The sequence below is a fragment of the Euleptes europaea genome, chromosome 9, assembly GCF_029931775.1.
Source record: "Euleptes europaea isolate rEulEur1 chromosome 9, rEulEur1.hap1, whole genome shotgun sequence".
Lineage (NCBI taxonomy): Eukaryota > Metazoa > Chordata > Lepidosauria > Squamata > Sphaerodactylidae > Euleptes > Euleptes europaea.
The window spans coordinates 52,609,366-52,634,748 of record NC_079320.1 but is presented as its reverse complement, the minus strand read 5'-3'; the positions used below and the strand labels follow the sequence as shown (position 1 = coordinate 52,634,748).

Here is a 25,383-nt window from a genome sequence, read left to right as displayed (position 1 = left end):
GGAGAGGAACATTTCTGTATTGTTATAATAATTCAGTTTTCTTTGTGATCTGGAAGATGGTGAAAAAACGATGAAATAACTAGAGCTTTTCTGCTCTCTCTTTTATATCAGATTCCAGTTCCTAAATTCCATATTTAAATTTCTAAGGACTTCTTCAGAAACAGCAATAGTGGTTTTATTTTTACTGGCCAGTGGAGGGAAAGGCTCTGTCATCCACTATAGCTCCACCCCCACCCCCACACTATTTTAGATCCAAGGAGACCTCCTACAAAGACCTGCCAGGGACATGGACTGCCCAGAATGGCTGAGACGATGGGACCCACCCCTTACTTAGAAAGTGTTTCATTGGAGCTTAGTAGTCACACTCTGGGCTAGGCTATAAATCCACAGCCTTCCCCAGAATCTGAATACCAGCAGCTTCAGGAAAGCACTGCAGTGAAGGGCTCAGTCACGTTCCCCCTTGCCCTACAATGTTTATGCCCTGAGAAGATCCATTTTCTTCTAAGAGCTACCGGGAACATGAATGAATGAACAAGATCACTCTTGACTAGGAAGTGATCACTGCCTAGTAAGTATGCTCTGTAAAAGCAGTCAATGTGATCATCTCTTTGAACTGTCCATGGACATGGGACTCTGCCAGTAAGTGTTTGGACGTTAACATCTCTCATCTACTAAGCAAGGGTAGTTTTTTAATCTATCCTTGGGCTGACTCTACATAAATAAGGATATTGCAGCTCTGAACATGGTACTAAGTTGATACTTGTGTTTTGGTCTGTTGGTGGTATTTTTGTTTTATAATTTTGTTTTATAACTGGACTGTACATTTCTTACAGGACTGTGAAGAGGTCTAGTTAAGTGCCTTAGACTGTAGTCCTATGCACAGTTACCTGCAGATGAAGCTTTTCCTGGAATTTTGTGAAGCCTTGAGGAGAAAAAATCCAATCGTCTGAATGGGGCCAATAATGCCCCCAGGCATCATTTCAGGTTGGGGAAATGGTGGGAGCAAGAGTCCTTCCTTTCCCCCAAGCCATGGTCCCAACTAGAATTGGAGCCCCACAGCACTTTTAGAGAGAGTTCTCCATGGGGACTGGTAGCTAACATGTGGCTGCAAGTCCCTGCGGAGAACACTTGACAAATGTCACAATGACATTGGCTCTCAGTTTTGAATGTCAACAGTGGAAGTCAATCAACAGTGTACAAGCATGACTTGCTCACAAAGAGAGCAACCAGCACTATCTGGAGAAACAGGTTTGATTCCCCACTTCTCCACATGAAGTCTGCTTGGTGACCTTGAGCTAGTCATAGTTCTCTCAGAACTCTCTCAGCCCCACCTACCTCACAAGGTTTTTGTTGTGGGGAGGGGAAGGGAAGGTGATTGTAAGCCGCTTTGGGACTCTTTACGGTAGAGAAAAACCAACTCTTCTTCTTACATGAAAATATTCATAGTGTGTCCACATTTTTAGGTGAATAGAGCGTCATCTGAAAATACTGTCACTCATTCCAACGTATAAAATATTTCATTAAAAATTGTGCTCCCCCAAATTCCTAATATTTCCTTTGAAATTTTTTAGAGGGGATCTTTTTTCCTGAGTTTTTCTGCCCCCACTCCAGACCATCACACTTCTGTAACTACCTGGGAATAAGCCACATTGAACATAGTGTAAATTACTTCTGAATAGGATTGCACTGTTAAACTATAGACCACAATCCTAGATTAAAACACTAAACTAGGGCCCTTTGTTGCTTTGTAAGACCTTTGGATTTAGATTTTGTCCATCCTGTGTCAAATATGAAAAGCTCTTTTGACATTATGGTTCTCAAGGCTTAGGCTGGAGTAACTCTGCCTAGGAGTATATTATATCTTTCCCTTTTTAAAAGGATTCTACAAAGTTACACGACATTTGTGTATTACCCTCCAGAGTTAACATTTCATCTTCAAAGAAATCTAGTGACTTATGAAGTAGAACAGATGAGTCTAAAGTATTAAAACATTCTCTGTGTTAAGAAAGAGATGTCAGAAATGTCATAAAAATTAAAGGTTTCTCCATTTGCTCCCAAGTTCTACTCCCGTTTTCTGATGACGTTTTGGAAGCCAACAGTTGCATGCCTGACCAACATGGATTACTCCCGTTTCCTGTCCAAAATAAGTGCAGCAAGGCAAACGAATCCCGCAAGACTGACCAGTGAGTAGTTGTATTTTCCACAGCATTTGCCTGATTCGATGTAGCTTCCATGCATCCCTACTATTAAGGCACTGAAAAGTGTTGAGATGGCCGTTTGAAACAACAGATTTGCTGCAACAGTTTACTATCAAATGTTAACTGACGTAAATATGGAGTTCAGATTCAAAATACTCAAAACCAGGAAAAACAACTGTCTCTCATTGTAAGGATATCTTTTATGCTGCTAAAACATCTTTCTCTAGACTTTTGTCTATTTGTCTATAATATTCTCTTTGATCATTTTTGAACATTTGCCCATGGAATATAAAACAGCCACAAAACAAAATAAGACAAAGTAAAATGTGTATGTTTCAGTGTCAGAAAAGATTTTTAATTTAATGGAATCCCTCATTTCTTCATGTATCATCCCAATATAAGTATATAGTCTCTCGGGTTGCCAACCACCAGATACTAGCTGGAGATCTCTTGCTATTACAACTGATCTCTAACCAATAGAGATCAGTTTACTTGGAGAAAATGGCTGCTTTGCCAATTGGACTCTATGGCATTGAAGTCCCTTTCCTCCCCAAACCCCGCCCTCATCAGGCTCCGCGCCAAAAACCTCCTGCCGGTGGCGAAGAAGGGCCTGGCAACCCTAACAATCTCAAGGCCCAAGCATATTTTCTGTGGGCCTGGAACAAACTTATAACATCAACTTTCACATATATATATACATGATCTAAGCCCATATATCTAATCTCATGCATCATGAAAGTAACATTTTTCTGTTCGTTTTTCAATTATGTATTTATTTAGAAAAAAATGTTATGCTCCGTCTCTGGGAACATGTCTGAGGTAGCTTACGAAATAAAATAAAATAAAAACATTAAAAGATATTAAAATCCAGTATTAAAAACTCAGCCCAGCATAAAAAAATAAACCAGAAAAAGACCATTGACAGCTTAAAAACAATTTCTAGACTAAAATAATGTTAAAGTCAACCCCTTAAGCCTGGGAGGGCAGAAACATGTTGGCCTGGAGCCTAAAAAAAGCAACGTAGGCACTATGCAAGCTGTAAGGGTAAGAGCATTCAATAAGTGAGAAGCCTCTACTGAAAAAGCCCTGTCTTTGGTTCCCATCTGTCTCCCCTCTGTAGGCAGGGGCACAGAGAGCAGGGCTTGTAAGGCAGATCTTACACAGGGGCTGAACAATATGGGAGGAGGCAATCTTTCAAGTATATCAAGAAATGATGCAAATAGACCATACCACAGTAATCGCCTTGCAGGACCCCAGATCCTGATGAAGTGTACCCATCCGCCTCATGTTTGAGCTTTGCACAAGTTCTTCCTTCAACAGCCATGTTGTAGGCTCTCCAACTAGTAGGGTTGCCAGGTCCCTCTTCTTAACCTGCGGGAGATTTTGGGGGCGGAGCCTAAAGAGGGCAGGATTTGGGGAGGGGAGGAACTTCAATGCCATAGTGTCCAATTGCCAAAGTGGACATTTTCTCCAGGTGATCTGATCTCTATCGGCTGGAGATCAGTTGAATTAGCAGGAGATCTCCTGCTACTACCTGGCAGTTGGCAACCCTACCAACTAGAGAGTCCGAACATATGTCTTTATGTGACAAAACAGTAAACATGGGTGCGCTATAGCCATCGATAATGATTACCATGTTTATTGTTCTCCTATGCCTCACAAATTAAGTTTGTACCTATTAAGTTCAAAAAACAATAAGAGTTCTTGCAATTTCTTAATTATTCAACAAATCCTTTCTTATTTTTGTTAATAATAGATGAGCTGGCAAAGAGGATATCCTCCTTAATCATGCTTGCTGGGGGTTTGCCGAATGCTGACTATTTCCCAATAAAAACAGCAAGTATCACACTTGATGACGGAACCACCATTGAAATAGGCGAGGAGCTGATGAAGATTGCTCTCCAGTATAATTCTGCAGAAGGGTATTAATCAAAATCATACAATACTTTGTTTCATGTTTTCTAAACTCACTTTATTCTCAAAAGAATAAAGACTTCCGTTCCTGGGCCTAGAACATGAAACCAGGGACTCTGCATAAGAATGCAACAGTCCTACCAGATAAGACCAAGAGCCCTTTTAGTCCAACATATATTTGAATCCTGAAATGGTCATGTCCTAAGCCATTGTGGTAAAAATTTTCCCTGAAGGCTTGCTCCAAAGTTATAATGAAATTTTTCTCAATGTATATTATGTAGCGTGGGCGATACATGAGGCAGGAAGCACTCCTACATTGCTTCCGGGTAAACCCGGAACAACACAGACACTCTAGCAATCTCCGCTAAAACGTTATGGTTTTCATAGAGTTTCGGTGGAGGTTGCTAGAGCGTCTGCGTCGTTTCCGGGTAAACCCAGAAGTGACGTGGGCGTGCGGGTGTGCATGCCGACCCTCAGATGGTCAGGGGGCAACTGGGTGGATTGGCGGGATTTTGCCCGCTGCCACCGGACACTTGGCAACCCTTCTCTGGGATCACCCATAGGGCTGGATCAGAAAGCAGGCTCGGTAACTGTCCAACAATGGCCCCATCTGAGGCAGAGGCAGATGGGGTGGACAAGGGTCTAATCACCACTGGCCAGACAATCAGCTGAGTCCAATACATATCTCAAGATTGCCACCAGGCTTGTGGCCCTTTAACACCCAAACAGTTGTACTGCTGGCAGGTGGGATGGAAACAGACAGGCCCTGCAGGGCAAACAGGATTAGACCATGGGAAGGAGGTCCACCCCTTGCAAGGAACCAAAGCAACCTATCAAGCCTGTGCAGACAGGGTGGAGGCCTTTATAAGAGGGAGGAAGCAGAACCATAAGGACATGCCAGCCCTTTGCTCCTGACCCAGCAAGGAGGAAGGCTAGGAGGAGGATCAGTAGGGTTGCCAACCTCCAGGTACTAGCTGGAGATCTCCTGCTATTACAACTGATCTCCAGTCGATAGAGATCAGTTTACCTGGAGAAAATGGCCGCTTTGGCAATAGGACTCTACAGCATTGAAGTTTGGGTTGCCAGGTCCCTCTTTGCCACCAGATTTTTGGGGCGGAGCCTGAGTAAAGTGGGGTTGGGGAGGGACTTCAATGCCATAGAGTCAAATTGCCAAAGTGGCCATTTTCTCCAGGTGAACTGATCTCTATCAGCTGGAGATCAGTCATAATAGCAGGATATCTCCAGCTACTACCTGGAGGTTGGCAACCCTAATTGAAGTCCCTTCCCAAACCCCACCCTCAGGCTCTGCCCCAAAAACCTCCTGCTGGTGGTGAAGAGGGACCTGACAACCTTAAGGATCAAGGTGTTGAGCAAAAACCCCTCCCTTCTCACTTCTGAGGCCTTAGGGGTTTTGTGGCTCTGAACAAGGAGATGCAGGAGTGTGGGGCAGCAATCCCACCTCTCAACAGGCACATTTTTAAAAAACTGTTTCTAACAATGTGGGGGGGGCTGTTTCAATTAGCAAAACTGAGTGGAGCTTGGAAGGTTAAACTCCCTGGTCTTGATCCAGATTGTGGCTGCATGTGCAATTTATCATATACAGACTAAGAGAGAGCCATAGTATTTCTATTTTGGCCCGAGGTGAATACAGCATCTCAGACGATCAACCTGTACATTTACATGACAAGTATAAATGAGTACAGAAATATATCGCACCCTGTCTCATAGCAAGTCAGGCAAATATAAAACAATTAGTGAATCTTTGGTATCAGAGGGAATTAGTCTCTAAAAGCCTGGCCCTCCAATTCATTACCCAAATTACCGAACTTTGTTCTGCCAAATAATTTTAGTGAAGACATTCCTACTGCACATAAATAAGTGTTTCTCATATCTATTTCTAAGAAAAGCCTTCAGCATCTATTTCTGCTTGATTATTCATCTTGATTAGGGAGGGGCTGTGGCTCAGTGGTAAAGTATCTGCTTTGCATGCAGATGGTTTTGAATTCAGTCCCTGGCGTCTCCAGTAAAAAGGTTTAAATTGTAGGTAAAACGAAAGATGGAGACCCTGGAGGGCCACTGCCATACAGAGTGGATAGTACTGACCTTGACAGACCAGTGATCTGACTCAGGTATAAGACAGATTCCTGTGTTCATCACATTTTTATTCCAGAAATGTCACGCTGCATTGAAGGTCTATATTATGTGGCGAGGATACTGAAAAGATGAATACATTATTTTTTTTGTTTACCAGAATTCAAGAACTAGTGTCATGGTTAGAAGACTTACAAATGAAAATCCATGACCCACCAACAGCCAAGTATGCTCCTGAGAATGGTCAAATGAAGATATGTGTCACTGTTGGGAGCCAGGATGGACTTCATAAGGTCTGGGCAAATGTATATCTTAACAGAAAATTTGTGCTTTGGCAATTAAATCACCCATGATCAACAAGGAGATTATGGAAATTCCACCCAAACATCTAAACCTAGCTGGGCAAAAATGTACAAGAACAGAAGACTACTCTCCCTGTTTCTTTGGGGTTGAAGTCTTGCTATTCCTCAATATTTTTCAGCATTTGCCAATGTTCTAGTAATTAATAGTAGCTCTCTTTTCTAAGCAATACATTCACATTGAAGAAAAAAGAGTTCTTCAATATGATGGACTGTGCTTTTGACAATTATTACATTTGTTTTCAGTAGTGCCAACAAGATAGTTAGAGTATACTTTTTTGAGAGTCAAAGCTCCCTTTGTCAGATATCGGCACAGTTATAACCTCTGAAACGACATTTGTTCTACGTCATAATTCATGAATTGTTGGGCTAGAATAGCAAAACGTGATGAGGGAAGCCCTAACTAAAATCTTGAACACAAATGGTTCTGTCAGTAAGGCAAATTGGCATCATTTTTATGAAGCCTTTCATTCGTATCTTATAGATTTTTGATATGCTTATCAACCCAGGAGATAATGTCCTTATGGATGAGCCAAACTACGTTGCGACCCTGACAGGGGTAAGTAATTTTTAAGGCTCCATACATATGCAAAAGTGCCTGGATGAATCTATGGTGCCTTATAACAGTTCAGACCATTCATCTATCTACTGTGTACTGCAACTAGTTATGACTCTCCAGGATCTCAGGCAGAGAAATACTTTCCCAACATCTGTGACTCGGGATCTTTCAACAAGAGATTTTGTTTTTTTGTATTTTTTAAATTTATATAAGTTATTTATAGTCCGCCTTTCTCACTTGGACTCAAGGTGGATTACACAGAGTGAGTCAATACAATTGATGGATGGGACATTCAATAAACAATGCAATAGGATTAGGGTTGTACAACCAACCAGAAGTCTAAAAACAGAACTGAAAAGCAAAAGAATTAACATGACACATTAAATGATGTAAAATTCCACGGCAGGGCCCTATTTTCAGTAAGCTGTACTGAGCCAGGAACTTTCTATGTTTGTTTGTTTATTTTGAGTTGTAAATAGGGTATGGTGAATGTTGGTTTGGGGCTGGGCAAAGGTCTTGACAAACAGGACAACAAGCCTAGTGTGGCCAGTTAGAATCTCAGATTTGAATTCCTAAACTTCTCAAAAGAGGTTCAGGAACTGGGTCCCATCCCAGCCACCATTCTCTCTTGTCAGCTGCTGCTTCCCTTGAGTACTCCTGCATGTGTTTTTGCATGCCTGCCACTGTCACCAACATGTTTTTGCCTGCCACTTACATGTTACATTTCAGAATCAATCTTAAGCTATGGCAGAAAATTTTTCAGTTGCCATTGCATGGATATTGAGTTGTGTGTGATGCCTTCTTTCTTTTCACAAACAGCTCCGGCCATTGGGTTGTAACATTATCAGCATCCCTAGTGATGAGCACGGCATTATTCCAAACGCTTTGAAGGATATTCTTTCCAGATGGAGACCCGAAAATAGCAAGATCCCAAAGTGCCTGTACACCGTTCCAAATGGTGGCAATCCTTCTGGAAGCTCCTTGACAGCAGAACGCAAAAAGAAGATTTACCAGGTAATCCATGGGACTAGAAATAATCATCACTTGCAAGCAGAAGCAAAGATGGCATTTCCCTGAGGAAGGAATTCCCTAATTTTGGTGCCATTATATAGAAGGCCTTTTCTCAGCTTACCACCCATCTCTGGCTCTGCCTACCATTGACTACTCTGCCCTCTGTTCCACCAGCCCCAATAGGTACCATCCACCACTGAGGAGGCACTAAAAATAAAATGTAATTTTAAAGATGTGGGATGTGAAATTTTGGACAACCCTAACACATAGACATTCCACAGGCATTATCGACATTTTGATGGAATCATTATCTCTTTGACTTGTTGATTCATATGCCAATAAAGGTGTTGTTAACTTGTTGATGGAATCTCTTGAATGCGCTGATATTTTTCACACAATACCTTTCTGTTGTTGTTATTGTTGGGTTTTTTTTTAGCTTGCTAAAGAATACAACTTCCTTATAATAGAAGATGACCCATACTATTTTCTCCAGTATGAAAAGGTAAAAACACACCCATTCCCTACTTTGTATGTTGCGTCGTATGCTTTTTTTTACCATGATGAAAAGGAAAGCACTTTCAGAGTTTAGATTTTAAATCTTATCTGGGACTCAGGAGCAAAGGCAGAAGAGTATCTTAGAAGCTGGCTGGATGAAGTCCAGTAGTTGGGAGGTGCAAGGGGTAGACATGGTAATCTGCTTAATAACAATTTTCCTAGAAAGAAAGAAGTCAGCTGATCTGACCAACTTTAGATCAGCAACAGACACTGGACTGGCTATCTAATGTTACCTGACTAGTAAGATTATGGGCTGTTGTGTTAATGTTCCACCTGTCATGCACTCTTCTAACCTGCAGCCCTGTGGTGCTTGATCCTCACGGTCCCCAGTTCAAGCCTTATGGTGCCCATTGAGTTGCTTTTTATGTTGGAGGAATGTTAAACTTGCTTCCATAAACCTATGGTTTGGATCCTGAGTCTTGCTTCTGTTGGCGCTGCTTAATTGTTCATGGCAGAAATGATCCTCTGCTGCTTAACATGTGCCTCCAACACCAGGAGCCTCAATTCATGCAAGACTGGCATCTTTCAGAGTCCAAAAGCACCTGGCACTGGAGGAACATGATGCACAATAGAGGATTACTTCTGCTACAGATGAAGAAGGATGCAAATGGAAACAAGGCTTAGGATTGAACCCAATGAATTTTTATATACCTTCCAACAGATGGAAATTAAAGAGCTCTTTCAGCCCCACCTACCTCACAGGTTGTGGGGAGGGGAAGGAGATTGTAAACAGGTTTGATTCTTCCTTAAGTGGTAGAGCAAGTCGGCATATAAAAACCATCTCTTCTTTTCAAGGAAAGAGCTTGTCACTTTTTAATATGAAAGCTAAGGAACCAAAACATTTGTTTATTAATGGGAGTTTTGTTTTGTTTTAGTCATAAGGTATCTTTTGTCTTCTCAGACAATAGCACCATCATTTCTTTCCCTGGACGTTGATGGTCGAGTCATCAGATGTGATACTTTCTCTAAAGTTATCTCTTCTGGGTGAGTGAAGCATTAAAATATTGAACATGCTCACCAACATCAACAGACTCATCACCCTTTTGAAACAACTGAACAGAGTACCTTGCATCTATCAGGTGTTGCTAATTGTAATGGCCCACAGATAACTATAGAGTTTCTAATGAATTCACAGCCTTGTAAGTAACCTCCAGAGGGTATTTTACCAAACAAAACTGTCAAACATTAGTTAATAAAACAACTGAGTCAGTAAATTTATGAGTAGCCAGACTAATGCTACAGTCATGGCCAGCTTTACTGTGAGGTGAGGTGAGGTATATTGGGTGGGCAACAGTCTCTGCTGCTGCTGCTGCCATCAGCTCACTCCTATGGCTCCACACCCTACCTGGGTGCTAGAACACTAACACTCCTTTGCTCCATGTTCTCCAGGCATCTTGCATAGCAAAACTCAAGAGCTGGAGAAGCTATACATTGCTCTGAAGTTGTGAATGAACTCAAGTTCAGTAGTCTCACATTGTAATCTCCCCTTGAAGCTTCTCTGTTCATCTTCCAACATTATATATGATATCAAATGTCAGCATTGCCCTTCCATTCTCTACATTTGACAAACAGTGCAGTCCCTATGTAAAGAGTAAATGGACAGAAATCCGAAATTAAAAACCACAACACTCAAAAACCAGTGAGAGAACATTTTAATCATCCAGGTCGTTCCACTGCTGACCTAAAACTGGTAGTCCTCAAACAGAAAAGCTTCAGGGGAGACTACAATACTAGATTGCTGAATCTCAGTTCATTCACAACTTCAAAACATTGGACTCCCTAGGGATGAAGAGGGACATAGAATTCTTATCTCACTACAGATGCTAATTTTCTACCTCCAAGCATTTCTCCTCTGCTCTAATTAGATTCCGTTTATTATTACACTCCTTGGACCAGAGGTATTGAGCAAAGTAAAAAAAAAGACAAAATAAAATACAAGACAGTGAACGTTAAAATACAGCATGGTGAATTAAACCCATCTCTGGGGTGTAAGGATGTGCATTCTTTTAAAGTACACAGAATTCTCCACTAATCTGCCTAGCACAACTTTGGAGGCTGCTTCCGGATGTGGGCATGAAAATGTGCCTCCCGCCACAGCAGCATGCAATGTGAGAATGCTATCCACTACCATTCTCAGGTGGTGAGAATGCTATCCACCACCACCCCATTTTCACACCACTCATTGCCCCACTGCCACACCTTTGCCCCCCACATGATAGAAATTTTGCTGGGACCGCCACCCCCCCATTGCTCAGAAGCACCCCCCTTTCCCCACAGAGCCACGCCGAAATACTACAGTATGGCCCAGCAAGGAAAATTGGAGAGGAAATCTCCTAAAAGAGCTAAAAAAGGGGGAGAGAAGTGACATGTGGCAGTGAACCGTCTGGTGGCATTTTGAAAGTGGAGCCCCCCTTAGTGGCTACCCTCTGCTCTAATCAAGCTGATTACAATGTGCATTGGACCTCTGTATCCTGAGTTCCTTCTTTGAAACACCCCTCCCACCTTCTGACTGAGATATAAGGACTCAGAGATCTCCATTCCAACTCGTATCTAAAGAAGCTTTGACTCTCAAAAGCTTATACCCCGAAAAACGTATTGGTCTTTAAAGTGCTACTACTGGACTCGAATCTAGCGTAACAAATAAGCACATGCCCCAGTTAAATGACCTTGACTTCATCTCTGCAACAGCTGTTGAAGTCCACGGTATGCCATAATGTAATATGCTTCTCAGTCATTAGATGTCATGAATCCATTATCTGTGGCATCATTCACTGATGATACATTCACAACACATGCATGGAAACTGCAGTTGTTGCAAGTAATAACAGTTCAAACATCTCAGATGTCATATTCCTGAAAAATTCTATTTGTCAGATTACAAAGCAGTAATGATTTATGTAACATACATTACAGGGCTATATGTGTTGAGCTGATTCTTGTACTCTCTTCAGATTCAGAATAGGCTTTGTAACAGGACCCTCACCACTTATTGACAAGATTATTCAACACACCCAGGTCTCAACAATGCAGAATAGCACTTTTACACAGGTAAACATTAGTCATATGTGTGATTGATTTTCAGAACTAAAGTTGCATTCCTGTGCATGCTTATTAAGGGATGCAGTCTATCTCAGTGCAAAAATTTTTTTATTCCTCACTCCTCCACAGGAGCAGCGGATGCTAATCTGGTGAACTGGGTTGGTTTCCTCACTCCTACACATGAAGCCAGCTGGGTGACCCTGGGCTAGTCACAGCTCTTAGAGCTCTTTCAGCCCCACCTACCTCACAGGTTGTGGGGAGGGGAAGGGAAGGAGATTGTAAACTGGTTTGATTCTTCCTTAAGTGGTAGAGCAAGTCAGCATATAAAAACCAACTCTTCTTCTTTTCAGGGAAAGAGCTTGTCATTTTTAATGTTTTTTTTTCTGAACATAGATAGAATTGGGCTGCAAATCTAAGCTTGTTTATGTGGACCGTTGTAGTTAATGGGATTTCTTCCAAAATAAAAAGATTGTAGGATTTAAGAATGTTCACTTTGCGAGTTGCACTGCAGGTGTCAAGAGATATGGAGGTGGCACTGAAAACAACATCCCTGTGGCCAGTTCTTCCCCTCCCACTCCATAATGTGTGTAATACCCATTATTATGATACTATGGGTGAAAACGCATGGTCGCTTTAGCCTCCTTTACTTCCTGTTTCAGCCAGGATTCAGCCAGGATCGAAAGCATGCGTTTTCACCAAACATGAGTTCAATCCTGGCTGAATCCTGGCTGAAACAGGGAATAAAGGAGGCTAAAGCGACCATGCGTTTTCGCCCTATGATCTTCTTCATTTTCCTGCCCCACTGGAGGCAGCTGATAATGTGGTCAATGAAACAATGTACACAGAACTCATGGTAATTGTTACTACATGTCATGGAGGAGAATGGAGAGTTTGACATGGGGATATCAGTTTCAGCAGCAGCCTTGTGGCTCCCATAACATGTAGATCTACTTGAAAATATTGATATACATGATTGTGGGGGAGGGGGTAAAAGAGCTCACCCAGCTAAGTGGACATTAAAGTCTCCACTGATATTGCATGCTCTGCATTCTCGTTGTATTTTTTTCTCATGGAATTTAAACCATAAGTTGTATGATTACAATGGTAATTATAATGTACCACTTAAAACAGTGTATGGCAAACTGGAATGTTCAATGATGTCCCATATCTTACAGAACAGGTTCTACAGATGTATTTATGGTATTGATTTAGATGTTTCTTACTTCCTCTTGCAGGTCCTCCTATTACAACTCTTTAAGAAATGGGGACAAAAGGGTTTCCTGGACCATACAGATAGGTAAGGGATTTGTAAAAATACTAGATGTGCAAAGGCCAAGCCTGAAAGTATTGTCTATATCAATCCCATCAACAAAGGTATTTATTTATTTAAATCCTATTGCATAAGGTTGCCAGCTCCAGGATGGGAAATACCTGGAGACTTTGGGGGCAAAGCCTGAGGAGGGTGGGGTTTGGGGAAGGGAGGGACTTTAATGCCATAGAGTCCAATTGCCAAAGCGGCCATTTTCTCCAGGTGAACTCCAGGTGTTCTCTATCGGCTGGAGATCAGTTGTAATACCAGGAGATCTCCAGCTAGTACCTGGAGGTTGGCAGCCCTATATCTTAAGCTGTCTGATTATCATGTGATCTGCCATGAATCTCAGAGAGAAAGGCGGGCAATAAATACAGTAAATAAATATATATTTTTAAAAATTAAATCCTTTCTGTGCTTATTTCTGTGTTAAATGTGATTGCGGTAACTTATGAGAAATTAAAACAACATAAATATCAGCACAAAATAATCATACATAAAAACAAGCTGCATTAAAACAGACCTCCCACTAAAATAGCAGTCACAACAACAAACATTCTTAGCAGCCTCAGAACAATAGAATACCATTTAAAATAAAAAAGCAATAAAATTAAAAATTGAAATTTACTGGCACTGAAGTACTCACCAGCAATAATTTAAAACAAATTGATACATGCCAAAGCATGAACATATATTTCAAAGAGACATTCGAAAGGCGTAGGGATATTTTTTAAAACCAAACAAGGAACATTGTTGTTGTTTTTAAAACCTGAAAAAGTACACTGCTGACTACATGTATCATATCACACAGTGCCGAATGATAGAAAGCATCTTGGGTAACTGTGTTCGGAACCTCTCTCACTGATCCTGCAGTCTCTGATTTCTTCTTGAAATGCTCACTTTTATTATCTTCTTGACCTCTGACATCCTCTGTGGATGGCACTGGTTGAATTGCTCAGATCTCACAGTTCAACTTGGTAAGAACTTACTTATTACCTTAGTTTCTGTGATGTCACAGAGGAGATGGGCAGTCTAAGGTTATGTGCAGCCAAAAAAAAACCTGGGCTTTGAATATGAATTCCAGTGTCCTTAAACCACTTAATCCAACCAGATAACTATTTGTGCACTGTGTGTTTTCAGATGGCATCTTGTTGGTGCAGTTTGACTCAGAACATTTTGACAAAACAGACATTGCTACTTATGCATATTATGTAAACTTCGGGTCCATAATGTTTCAATGTCTGCTCATGGGGGGCTATGGCCTGTATCTTCTCCCTGCTTCCATGCTCTTAGCCCAGTTGTTTTCATTTAAAGATTCGTATGAAAAAAATATGCCTTCAAAGGTAATGGGATTATGAATATTTGCTCTTCTGCTATATACAATGTTCTAACCACTGCACTTTTACATTCCTTATATTTCAGGTGGAGAAAGTTACAGTGCCGTCCTAAGCATAGTTACATCTTTCTAAACCAGTTGACTTCGACTAACTTAGAAAGCTGTATGTGATTAAGGTGGCACTGTTAAGCACATTGTCACTAGATTTTAGAGACCACAATCCAAAGAAGAATTAAGCACGCTTAAACCTACTGATTGCATTCCACTCAAGCAGGCTTAACTATAGATTATAGAGGGTGCTTAATTTTAGATGGATGGTGCATTCTCCAACCCTATTTTCAAACAAACTGAAAAATAATGTATATGCAAAAGAAAAGGAAAATCCCACCTTGCGATAAATATCAGAATCCATACCGAACAAATTACATGAATTAGAAAAAAAAATCATACAATTGTAGCACAAATATCAGTTGTGTTCCCTAGCTTCTGATCTCATCGGTGTAAATGCATTTTGTCTGAGAAATGAAATGGACAGTAGAAGCAATAGATTTAGCCATTGCTTCTCTGGTAAAGTGTTACTGGCTTTCATCTAACATGCCCATGGTAGTCATCTAAGGTACAGATAAGAGAGTTCTGTCTGTAATGCTTTCCTATTATATTAGTGTTGTGCGTGACTTGCAGGGTAAAATGTAATGGAAGCACTAAGATGGACTCACAACCCTCACTTTTGTTCTCTAAGAATGTATACATTGATTGTTTACTTCCAGAGTGGCAACATTGTACAGAAAACAGAGGGACTCGATGCTAGCTGCAGCCGACAAATGGCTGAAAGGTCAGTGAACCCGATCCCACAGGCTATTAGCTATAACAATGACTCCAGATTTTTAAAAACTCTCAAAAGTCTCTACCCAGATTTAAAGAAACAACACAAAGGCCAAGATGATTTTCACTATGTGGGAGTGAGTCTTGGGGTGGCCTTTGGCCCCTTTATCAGGCAGAGGCCACTTAAAACAACATCTGCAGTGTATCTCCTATATACCCCCTCTGTTGTATACTCCTTATCAAGTTGTCTACTTCAAAAATAATGTATTGTGTCAGCACCAGACACCCCCAAGAGAGGGTGGATGAAAGCTCTCTAAGCCAGGTCAGGAAAACATATAATCTTCTACATTGTGGGATATTAGGTGGCTTTTTATTCTTGTTTTTGGACTTGGTTGGAATTTAGCAAGACTGCAGTGGCTTCAGGAAGACATCACATAGGATTATTTCTAGTAGTATTTGCTGTACAAAGGAGAGATTTTATTGGCCCTTGACATGGCGTTTGCCAACGTCTCCAGTTCAAGGTTCTGGGGACTCAGCACTCCTGATCCCCAGAGTCCAGACACATTAGATATTTCAAACTGTTCTGGTCTCCATTAGAATTAAAGAGCTGATCAGGACTGGTACATGACTAGCAAAAGACAATGCAGTCTGTAAGTAGAAGTCATCACAATTTTTATTATTATTATTAGCTCAGGATGGGGTGCATAGTTTCCCCCTTTTCCTCCTCACAGGGACCCTGTGAGGTAGGTTAAACTGAATGGCTCGCCATCATCCAGTGAATTTCATGGTTCAGTGGGGAATTTCTCCCTTGGTCCTAGTCAGATACATATAGTCTAACGACTCCAAACACTCTCATCTCAGTCGGTCTGCTTAAAGAAAATCTCTTCAGCTGAATTTGTATGAGAAAGCACCATTTGGATGTGCCCTTAGAAAATGACCTGGTTTTATTAGAAGCCTTTTAGCTGCAGTCATCAGAAATGAATTTTATGAAGGGTTAAATCATGCTTTGAAGACCAATAGCATCAAATGTGCATAAAATATTAATTATAATCACAATCACACCATACAATCCTATTGTGTGTGTGGGTCTTACTCCCAAGTAAAACTACAAAGGATATATTTATTAATGTACTTAATAGGGCACCACTGTAGTAGTATCTAGGCTTGTCTTTTATCAATAAGAACAAGACTTTGCTAATTGGAAGCTTAACCAAAAGCCTTCTCTGCTCCATTAAAAGAACAATTTAATTATCCAGGAGCCTTTAGAGACCCTTCTGATAGCATTAGCTAGAAGATGAGATGTAAATATTTTCCACATGGGTTAGGTCTGGAAAAATTAATGAAAAGAGGTGAGTAAAATTGTATGAAATGTACAGGTAGATATGGTCCATGTCTATTTAGGTGAGTGGGCTTGCTGTCATTAGTAAATGCAGAATACCTTGTTTAACCCATGAGAAACACTGGTCCCTAGAGAGGTCACCCTCTTTCCTGGGATCAAAGCAAAAAACTCACCAGATTTCAGGCAGAGCAGAAGATTTCACTTTATGGAGACAAATGGGCAGGATGGAGATGACCATGTGCCCACCTGCCAGGAGGGAGCATGGTAGATCACTCTTTGGCTATGCTGAATTAGGGCCATAAAAGTTGTGGGGTGCACTTTGTTATGATTGTGTAAAGTTGCAAGACATCAAACATGGGAACTCAACTCCAGTTTCAGGATAGGTCAAAGAGAAACACTCCCAGCTGGGAGAGAAACAGTTAAAAGTATTAACACATTGTATAAAAAGTGTTCAAGCCAAGGACTGGGGAATGGGGAGAAATGGAGTGACATCTACATCAACAGCCTTTGTTTCAAAGTCCCAGCATAGCTTGTTTCCATTCCTTGGGAAGGAATGTCACGGTAAACCCAGTGACTTGTACAACTTAATTAGCCCTTGGCTTTGTTTCTGTTATATTAGCTTCTGTAGCATTTCTGCTAATGCTCTGGCACTAGCTTCCTGTGCCCTTGTGCTTCTAGAAACTAGAGCCATATGTTAGTAAATAAAGATCTTTTCAGACTGTGACCAAAAAGTTCTTACCCAAGCACCTGTCCATGTATCCTCACATAAACCAAACACATGACAGGGCTAAAGGGCCAGCAGGGCAGAGGGAAGGGTAGCGTGTAGCAGCAAGCATGTGCATGCATGCAGAATGCCGCTGTCAGTGCCTCAAACAATTGAAGAGAGCATATGTTTGAGGCGTGGCAGGGACCCAGCCTGTAAGATAGGAGGGAGGGGGGCAAGTGCGCTAGCCCCCTCACTCATATACAGATCCCCCACTCCCTCTTGGATACTCATGGGCAAAGAGAGCAGGGTGTGTAGATCACTACAGGGTTAACTTATAAATCATTTTATTATGAGCAGAGTTAATGTTGACTCAAAAATGGCTACAGCATAGAGGCTGAAGGGTCCAAAGTAAAGTAAAACCAACCAGCTTTTACAGATCAGCTCACACAATCTGCAGTTTATTGTCAAAAAATCAGTATTCTGTCTATATAGGCTTCTATGACTCTGCAGAGAGGAGTTTTGAAAGAGCATGCTGGGTTAGAGAAACTATGAGTCATATGGGATGAAGGTACTAGAGGCACTCATTTGTACCAGACATCATTTGAGATTCTAAGGAAAGCCTGGCACTTAGATTAGCATTCTGATCAAGCTGTAATAGATTTCTCCTCCTAGACAGACAGAGACCCTGGCAGGGTGCAACAGAATGGCTGCCAGGAGTTCAGTTAATCAATAATTACAAGATTACCCTGACCTCTTCTGTTTAATTTTCAAGAGGATACTCAAAGTATTACTGCAGCATTAGAGACCCATCTGATACTGTGTTTTGTGGGGGTTTTGTAAAGCTAAAATTCTAGGCCAGTTCACAAAACCAGTGCTGAGAACCTTCAGCAGTTTCAGTGGGAGTGTGCTAAATAATCCTCTAGGCCAGGGATGGGGAACCTCAGGCCCGGGGGGCGTATGCGGCCCCCGAGGACATTTTCCTTGGCCCTTGGGAGCTCCGGGGCCAGGGGTGTGTGTGTGGGGGGGGAGGCGTGGAGGCTGGGGCCTGGTCGCGTGGGGCTGGCGTGCGCGGGTGTGTGTGTGTGTAGGGGAAGGCTTTTCTTTCTTTTCTTCCTCTTTTTCTGTCACTCTCCTTTCTCTCCCTCTCCCTCTTTTTCTGTCTCTTTGTCTATCTCCCTCCGTACTTTTCTTTCTTTCTCCCCCTCCCTCCATTTCTTTCTCCCTTTCTCTCTCTTTCTCCCTCCCTCCCTCCCTTTTCCTTTCTCTGTTTTCCTTCCTTCCCTGTGTATCAACTGTGGGCTGCATCCCCCTGGAGCCTCGTTTGCTCGGCCCCACCGCTGGCTGCCCTCCCACCTGGGAGGGGGGGAGGACGGGGGGAGCGGGGGCGCCCTCCAGGCCTTCTCTGCCTTGCTTCCCCTGGAGTTGCCAACCTCCAGGTGGTGGCTGGAGACCTGGCAACCCTAGCCTCCCCCCCGCCGGGAGATCTACACCTGGTTATGGCCCCCGGATGATGTTATAAATGTGCAAATGGCCCTTGGCAGGAAAAAGGTTCCCCACCCCTGCTCTAGGCAAATAGAGCAGAAGTAGGATAGTAAGTGACAACCTCAAACCCAGCTGCGGTATGTCCACTTGACCCCATGTGAACAGCAGCTCACATCAGGTGAAGTGGTCCAGAACAGGGTGTGCTAAAAATAAATACATATGTAGAATTATCTCAAACAGCTACTAATTGGCTTACGATGAGAACCAGAATTCTGACATAAGAAACTATCTCCCTATTTATCCAAAATTTCTGCATTCAAGCTCAGAGCAGCGTTTACGTCATTAAGATTTCAGACCATGCCAACAGCCATGTTAGCTGGACGCTATGCCCAAATCCCAATGGCCTCTCTTTTATGAAACTGCAGATCCTTAGAACTCGAGGACCTTCCCCATTACGTGCTGAACTGCTCTATGTACCATGAACCCAGGTCTAAATTTCTTGTCTTTTTTTATCCAAGATTAGCTGTTCTAATGATCAGGAGAAGCTCTCTTTTCTCCTGTCCGATACTGACTCTGCTGTCACTTACAATATGTCTCCTTTTGCCCTAGCAGCCAGGAAAATTCGAGCCAGCATTGCAGTTAAACCGGACAACATTTGTATTTTACATTTATTTTTTTGCTTGATTTTAACTGTTTTCTTGTTGAATCTGATTTGATTTTGTCTACTTGATTGTAACGGCCTTTGGCTATATGCAATAAATCTGTACCTACCTACCTACCTAAGAAACTGTTTAAACACCTGGTTGAAGAGTGGTTCGTGCCAAAGTGTTTCTCTGCCAACTCAAATGCTTAATAATCTCATTAGAGTACTTTCACAGGTTTCCCACTTTCTCTTCCAGGTTTAGCAGAATGGTATACTCCTAAAGCTGGACTATTTTTATGGATTAAAGTTAAGGGGATTTCTGATACACAGGAGATGATAACAATAAAAGCACTGGAGAAGGGGGTAGGGAAATTTTATTACTAGGTTTAAAATAAATGTGTTTTTGCTTGTAAGAAAAAGTTTGTCCTGTTTGGTAATGGGAAAGGCTGCAGTCCTTCATGTTCATGTGAGTGCTTCGTCCCACAGTGAGTTCATGCAACTGGCCACTATATTGCTGTTTTTAGCACAGCATTCATAGAGAAGGATCTTAGAAAGAAAAAAATGACATTGTTAGTTTTATTAATGGGTTGAACCCAAAAGTCAACAGAAGAGTCCTCCACCAAAGGACAAGCACTTTTGAATTCAACCCAAAACACAAAAGGTTCTCTTGGAGTTAGGACTGTGGGCTGTTGATGGGAGAGGGCATGAAGAAGCCAGGAGGCTGCACTATTGTGTTAGATGGATCAGCTCTTAGTAGGGTTGCCAACCTCCTAGTAGTAGCTGGATATCTCCTGCTATTACAACTGATCTCCAGCTGATAGAGATCAGTTCACCTGGGGAAAATGGCCGCTTTGGCAATTGGACTCTATGGCATTGAAATCCCTCCCCTCCCCAAACCCCGCCCTCCTCAGATTCCACCCCCAAAACCTCCCGCCTGTGGTGAAGAGGGACCTGGCAAGGCTAGCTCTTAGGCTGAAAGTGTCTGGTGATCTGCATAAACTGATAAAGGCAAGGTAAGGCAAACAAAAAATAAATCCAGGGATTTGTGTTGGCCTGGACTTCTAGCATTTTTACTGTCGTAGTATTGCTAGTACGTTCAAGAAGAAAAGGGTTTCATTGCTGATGATGACTGAAAAATAAAATCAAGGTTCAAATACTCAAAACTAGGTTTGCAGAAATTCTGCAAGAAAAGTAATAATTCACCTGAAAAATCTAAACACATGGCCTGAAATCCTAAGACAACTGCATAGGATGTTGTAGGAATGGCTCTTGATTGCATCATTTCAGTCCTAATTTCTTTCCACCACATTTTATAGAAAGAATAATAAATATGTTTGCCCCATGACTTATATTAGCAAAAGGCGTATAAAGAAGAGGAAAAAGACGACATAGTAATTTTTCTCTTAAGGGTTTTGCACTTGCCTAGTTAAATATGCATGCCTGATTATCTTACGTCTGTGATGTGTATTTCTGTACACCTTCTACCTTCCATCCCCTTCAGTAGGTGAACATATGATGATAAACAGAGATAATAATAAATCTAGTGTGTCATGTTTATGCTTGAATAGGTATTTTAAAAGCTAGATGTACACTAATACTAAACGTTTTTAATATTTTTAGGTGGTTTTGCTTCCTGGGAGAGCTTTTATGATTGATTCTTCAAAACCAAGCCCTTGCATCAGGGCTTCCTTTTCTTTTGCTTCTCCGGATCAAATGGACCAGGCAAGTACAGTTTGTTCCATCAGTGGTCATAAAGAAGAAAGATTTTATCTTAACGTCTGAACACGGGCCACAGTTAAAGCCAAGCTAGATGAGAAACTGGGGGTTTCATTAATAGATCTCCACAGTATTTTTAAGTGGTAAATAGCAGCCAGGGAGACCTCAGTTTGGATCTGGGATGTAATGTGTGGAGAGGGTGAATAATGCTTTCCCTGTTTGTCATTTTCTGACCTTAAATGCCCTACACAAGCCCTCTTATTTGATCTGTTTAGGGAACATACAGTCTGCCCTTTGTTGCCCCTCAGTGGGGCAAACACCAGCTCTGGGGAGGTAGACTTGCCAACCTCCTGGTGGAGCTTGGAGATCTCCTGGAATTAATTACAACTGATCTCTTCATTACAGAGATCAGTTCCTCTGGAGAAAATGGCTGCTTTGGAGGGTACTGGCTGCTTATGGGCTACTGCGGTCCTCCCTTCCCCAAATATTGCCCTCCACAGGCTCCACCCAAAAATCACCAGGAATTTTCCAGCCCGGAAATTAACCCCCCTCCCAGTTTGTTTGCCATAGGTATGCAGAATAACCTGTTGGGGGGGAGTAAGTATGCCCCCAATCTGAAGAGTTAAGTATCCGCAGGCAGGGGGCACACATCAAAATTATATAGATGATGTTGCATGCTTGAGGTTTTGCATTTACAGAGTACTTCAAAACAATAAATGTTTTGGCTGTGTTTTTCCATCAAAAGAAACTTAATTGAAAAGCATTAAAATATTTGCTGTACTGGATTCATTTGTAATATGCAAATGTTGCAATACATATTGGCTTCTTTGTATTCCTTTACTATCAAAAGAGTTAATCAATTTAAAAGAATGTTTAATTAACTGATAGCACCACCACAGGAATGTATTTTTTTAGTTTCAATTGCTCATTTAAATTAGTTGGTCACCCAAGCAAAACAAACTTGCCTTCACTGTTCTTTCTTGAAAACGAATAGGCTTTATTTATCTTCAAGTGTAAGAAGCTGAAAGAAGACAGTGACAAGGCTGTGTGTATGCATTATGAGTTCATTCTTCTCAAGATGACCTATGACACCTCTTCTTTAGTATTTAAAAATGTTTCATTGTTCTTTTATTTAGGGGTTCCAGAGGTTGGCCGAACTTATAAGGGAAGAAACTGAACCAAGTCTATGAGAAAGCAGAACATGTGGAAAAATCTTCAGAGACTGACATTCAAAACCTGTGCCTTTAATTTCACCGAGCATGCTGCTAAATAAATCATTGATTTTATCCCTTCCACAATGGATCATTATTTTCAGCACTTGACAGCTACTTTTGTAAAAGCAGTGTTACTATGGCCTACAGTTTCTTAGAATAATATAGTTTGACTCTTTCATGGGATACAAATTAATTTCCCAAGCATTGGGCCAATGCTGCTTAATTTATTTCCAGCAGGGAAAATCATCTAAAAAGTGAATTATCTAAGGCAAAATGCAAAGTTGTGCTGTCACCGAAACTCAAGAATGGGAAAAATCTTTTCTCCCTAGCCTAGACTGCTATTTTACACTTTTCTACAGCAACTGTTACTAGAGCCATACATTTTCACTGCAAATGTAGGAATACAGCATTCTTTACACTACACTTTTGCACTGGCTCCATCTAGTGGGCCCTTTCTAAAAAGTGGTGGCCACTGGTTTAAGCTCTTAAATCGGTGGTTCTCAACCTTTTTTGCTCCATTCCCCCCTTTCACCATTGTTCAGAATATAATTCCCCCCTTTCCAAGATAGTCATAAACTTTATTGAATGTCACAGATTAAATTGAAAACAAACTACAATTTTACAGATTGTACATAATCTACAGGACATCACACTTTGCTGAATAGTGGTCCCAATTCCCCCCCTTGGAACCCTAAAATCCCCCCCCCCGGGGGAATTCCCCCCTTGTTGAGAATCCATGTCTTAAGTGGTCTTAGCAATGGAGACAAGTAGTGGAACACTTTCCTCTCCAGCTCAGAATCATATTGTCCAAGCTGATTTTCACCTGTGAGGAAGAGTTTAAGGATACCTGTAACTTTGTTGTATCAGTTCCTCTTCGTAGTGGAAAGAGCCAGAGATGTGAAAGACAGTTTCACCAATATGCTGAGAGCCAGAATGGTGTAATGGTTAAGGTGCCGAACTAGGGTCTGGGAAACCCAGGTTTGAATCCCCACTATGGAAACTTGCTGGGCGACCTTGGGCCAGTCCCACACTCTCCGCAAGTATTTGGATGAAAGACCTCCATGGAATACCAAGGGTGTGACGTGGAAGCAGGCAATGGCAAACAGCCTCTGAATGTCTCTTGCCTTAAAAACCCTATTGGTTGCCATAAGTCAGCTGTGACTTGACAACACTTTACACACATATCACCAATATGCAGAGGGCACACACACAAAATCCAGGGAGGCAGCAGAAGAGTTGAATTAGTATCTGGAGGCAGTGAAGGAGTGGTAGTAGAGAAATAAATTGTAAATTAATCTATACAAAATGGAAGTGCTGTGAGTTGGAAAGAAAGCTGATATGGGAACAGATATATAGCCCAGTCTAGAAAGGGTTTACATTTTCCCTAAAGGAGCTGGTAGATAGTTTTGAAATGCTCCTGGATGCCTCACTGTTTTTCAGAGGCAGGTGGCAGAACTTAGTAGGAATACCTTTTTCCAGCTTTGGTTGGTTCACCAACTGTAGCTCGTCCATCCTATGGAAAGCTGATCTATCTACATTAACATCCAGATTAGACTGCCACAACCAAGGAATCTCAATGCAGGGATGCAGTTTGGTTCACATTCTGCTTGCTAATTGTGAGCAGGCAGCCGGTTTTTGGTTGAGTAGTTTGGCTGTTCATGAGCAGGTTCAGCATACTTTGCAAGTGTTGCCTGTAGCTGACGGCATCCCTAATTGCAACGTGTTAATGTGATGGTTTGGAAGCTTCAATAAATACAATGAAAGGAAGCAGTTAAGGTCCTTACTTGATCCTGTTGAATGAACATATAACACCAATTCTACAGCTACACTGGCTTCCAGTTCCCTGACCTGGATGGCCCAGGCTAGCCTGATCTCGTCAGATCTTGGAAGCTAAGCAGGGTCAGCCCTGGTTAGTATTTGGATGGGAGACCAGACCACCAAGGAATACCAGGGTTGCTGTGCAGAAGAAGGCACTGGCAAACCACCTCTGTTAGTCTCTTGCCTTGAAAACCCCCAAAAGGGGTCGCCATAAGTCGGCTGCGACTTGACGGCACTTTGCACACACACAAACAAGTATGTATATACTTAGCGTATAGGCACATTTAATTATTTGTAACAAATAAACATTTCATGTGTAGAACCATCTAACTAGATATGTAGGTGCTTTTTGCTGAAAAACAATGTGTGCTTTGAGAAGCCCCTTATACTCAAACATGGAAGCCACTGCTTCATGATACACTCCTATGCTGCTTTCTTTTGTTTTCTACCTTACAGGGGACTGGGTGTTCTGATTAATGTCAGAAAAGACATATCCCTTGTCAGGCCCCAGAAATATAAAGTGCTTTGAAGAGCACTAGGGAATCCCTGGGATCCTGACAGACACTTGTTTTCAAAGAAAAGAGAGCCGCAAATTGCACCAAGAGATCAGAGAGAACAGAGCTGCATTTCTAACCATTCGATCTACCTGCCAAGAAGGGCAAGATGGATAGTTGTTGTAAAACATCATCTGGGTATTGAGATGTGTGGGACATGCCCTCTGGGTTGACTGGGAGAACTCCAGCTATCACTCTCTCAGTGTCTTGCTCCACATTTTCTGGGGGTGTTTTAATTATTTAGAGTATTTATCCCCCACCTTATTGGCTTGGACTCAATGCGACAAGTTACAAGGACACAAAATAGGTAAGAGTGCATTAACAAAATAAAACCAATGCATAAATTAAAAATGTACGCATTGAAAATGTACACATTAATGTTTCATGCATTGTCCCTGTGTGAACATGACAAGCATACTCAAGTCCTTAATATGGTGAACAGGAGGGCAGAAGAGTTTTCATAATGTATTTTTTAATCAATTTTCTTTAAAAAGAAACCTTACATAGCATCACCAGCAGGTGGCAAGCTTATATCATTTTAAAAAATCAAGGCTTGGCCTGAGGCTGGCCCAAGTCCTTCAATGAGAGTTTACACTAGTCTGGTGTATCTTTTAAAAAGAGAAATGCATCAGAACTACCCAAAAATTGGCTGGAAATACAAATCAATAACTATAATTTCTCTCCAGTGTAAAACTGAATAATATTTTAATTAATCTTT

General features: G+C 41.6%; 1 protein-coding gene across 1 annotated transcript; it reads left to right on the top strand.

Moving 5' to 3' along the window:
• Positions 1-2,116: 2,116 nt before the first annotated feature.
• LOC130482353 (kynurenine/alpha-aminoadipate aminotransferase, mitochondrial-like) lies at positions 2,117-21,145 on the top strand. Its single transcript, XM_056855063.1, has 12 exons — positions 2,117-2,183; positions 3,955-4,120; positions 6,364-6,496; positions 7,047-7,121; positions 7,941-8,135; positions 8,569-8,634; positions 9,589-9,671; positions 11,639-11,735; positions 12,962-13,023; positions 15,139-15,203; positions 19,620-19,726; positions 20,984-21,145. The coding sequence occupies exons 1-12, from the start codon at positions 2,117-2,119 to the stop codon at positions 21,143-21,145; spliced, it is 1,278 nt and encodes a 425-aa protein (XP_056711041.1).
• Positions 21,146-25,383: the final 4,238 nt, after the last annotated feature.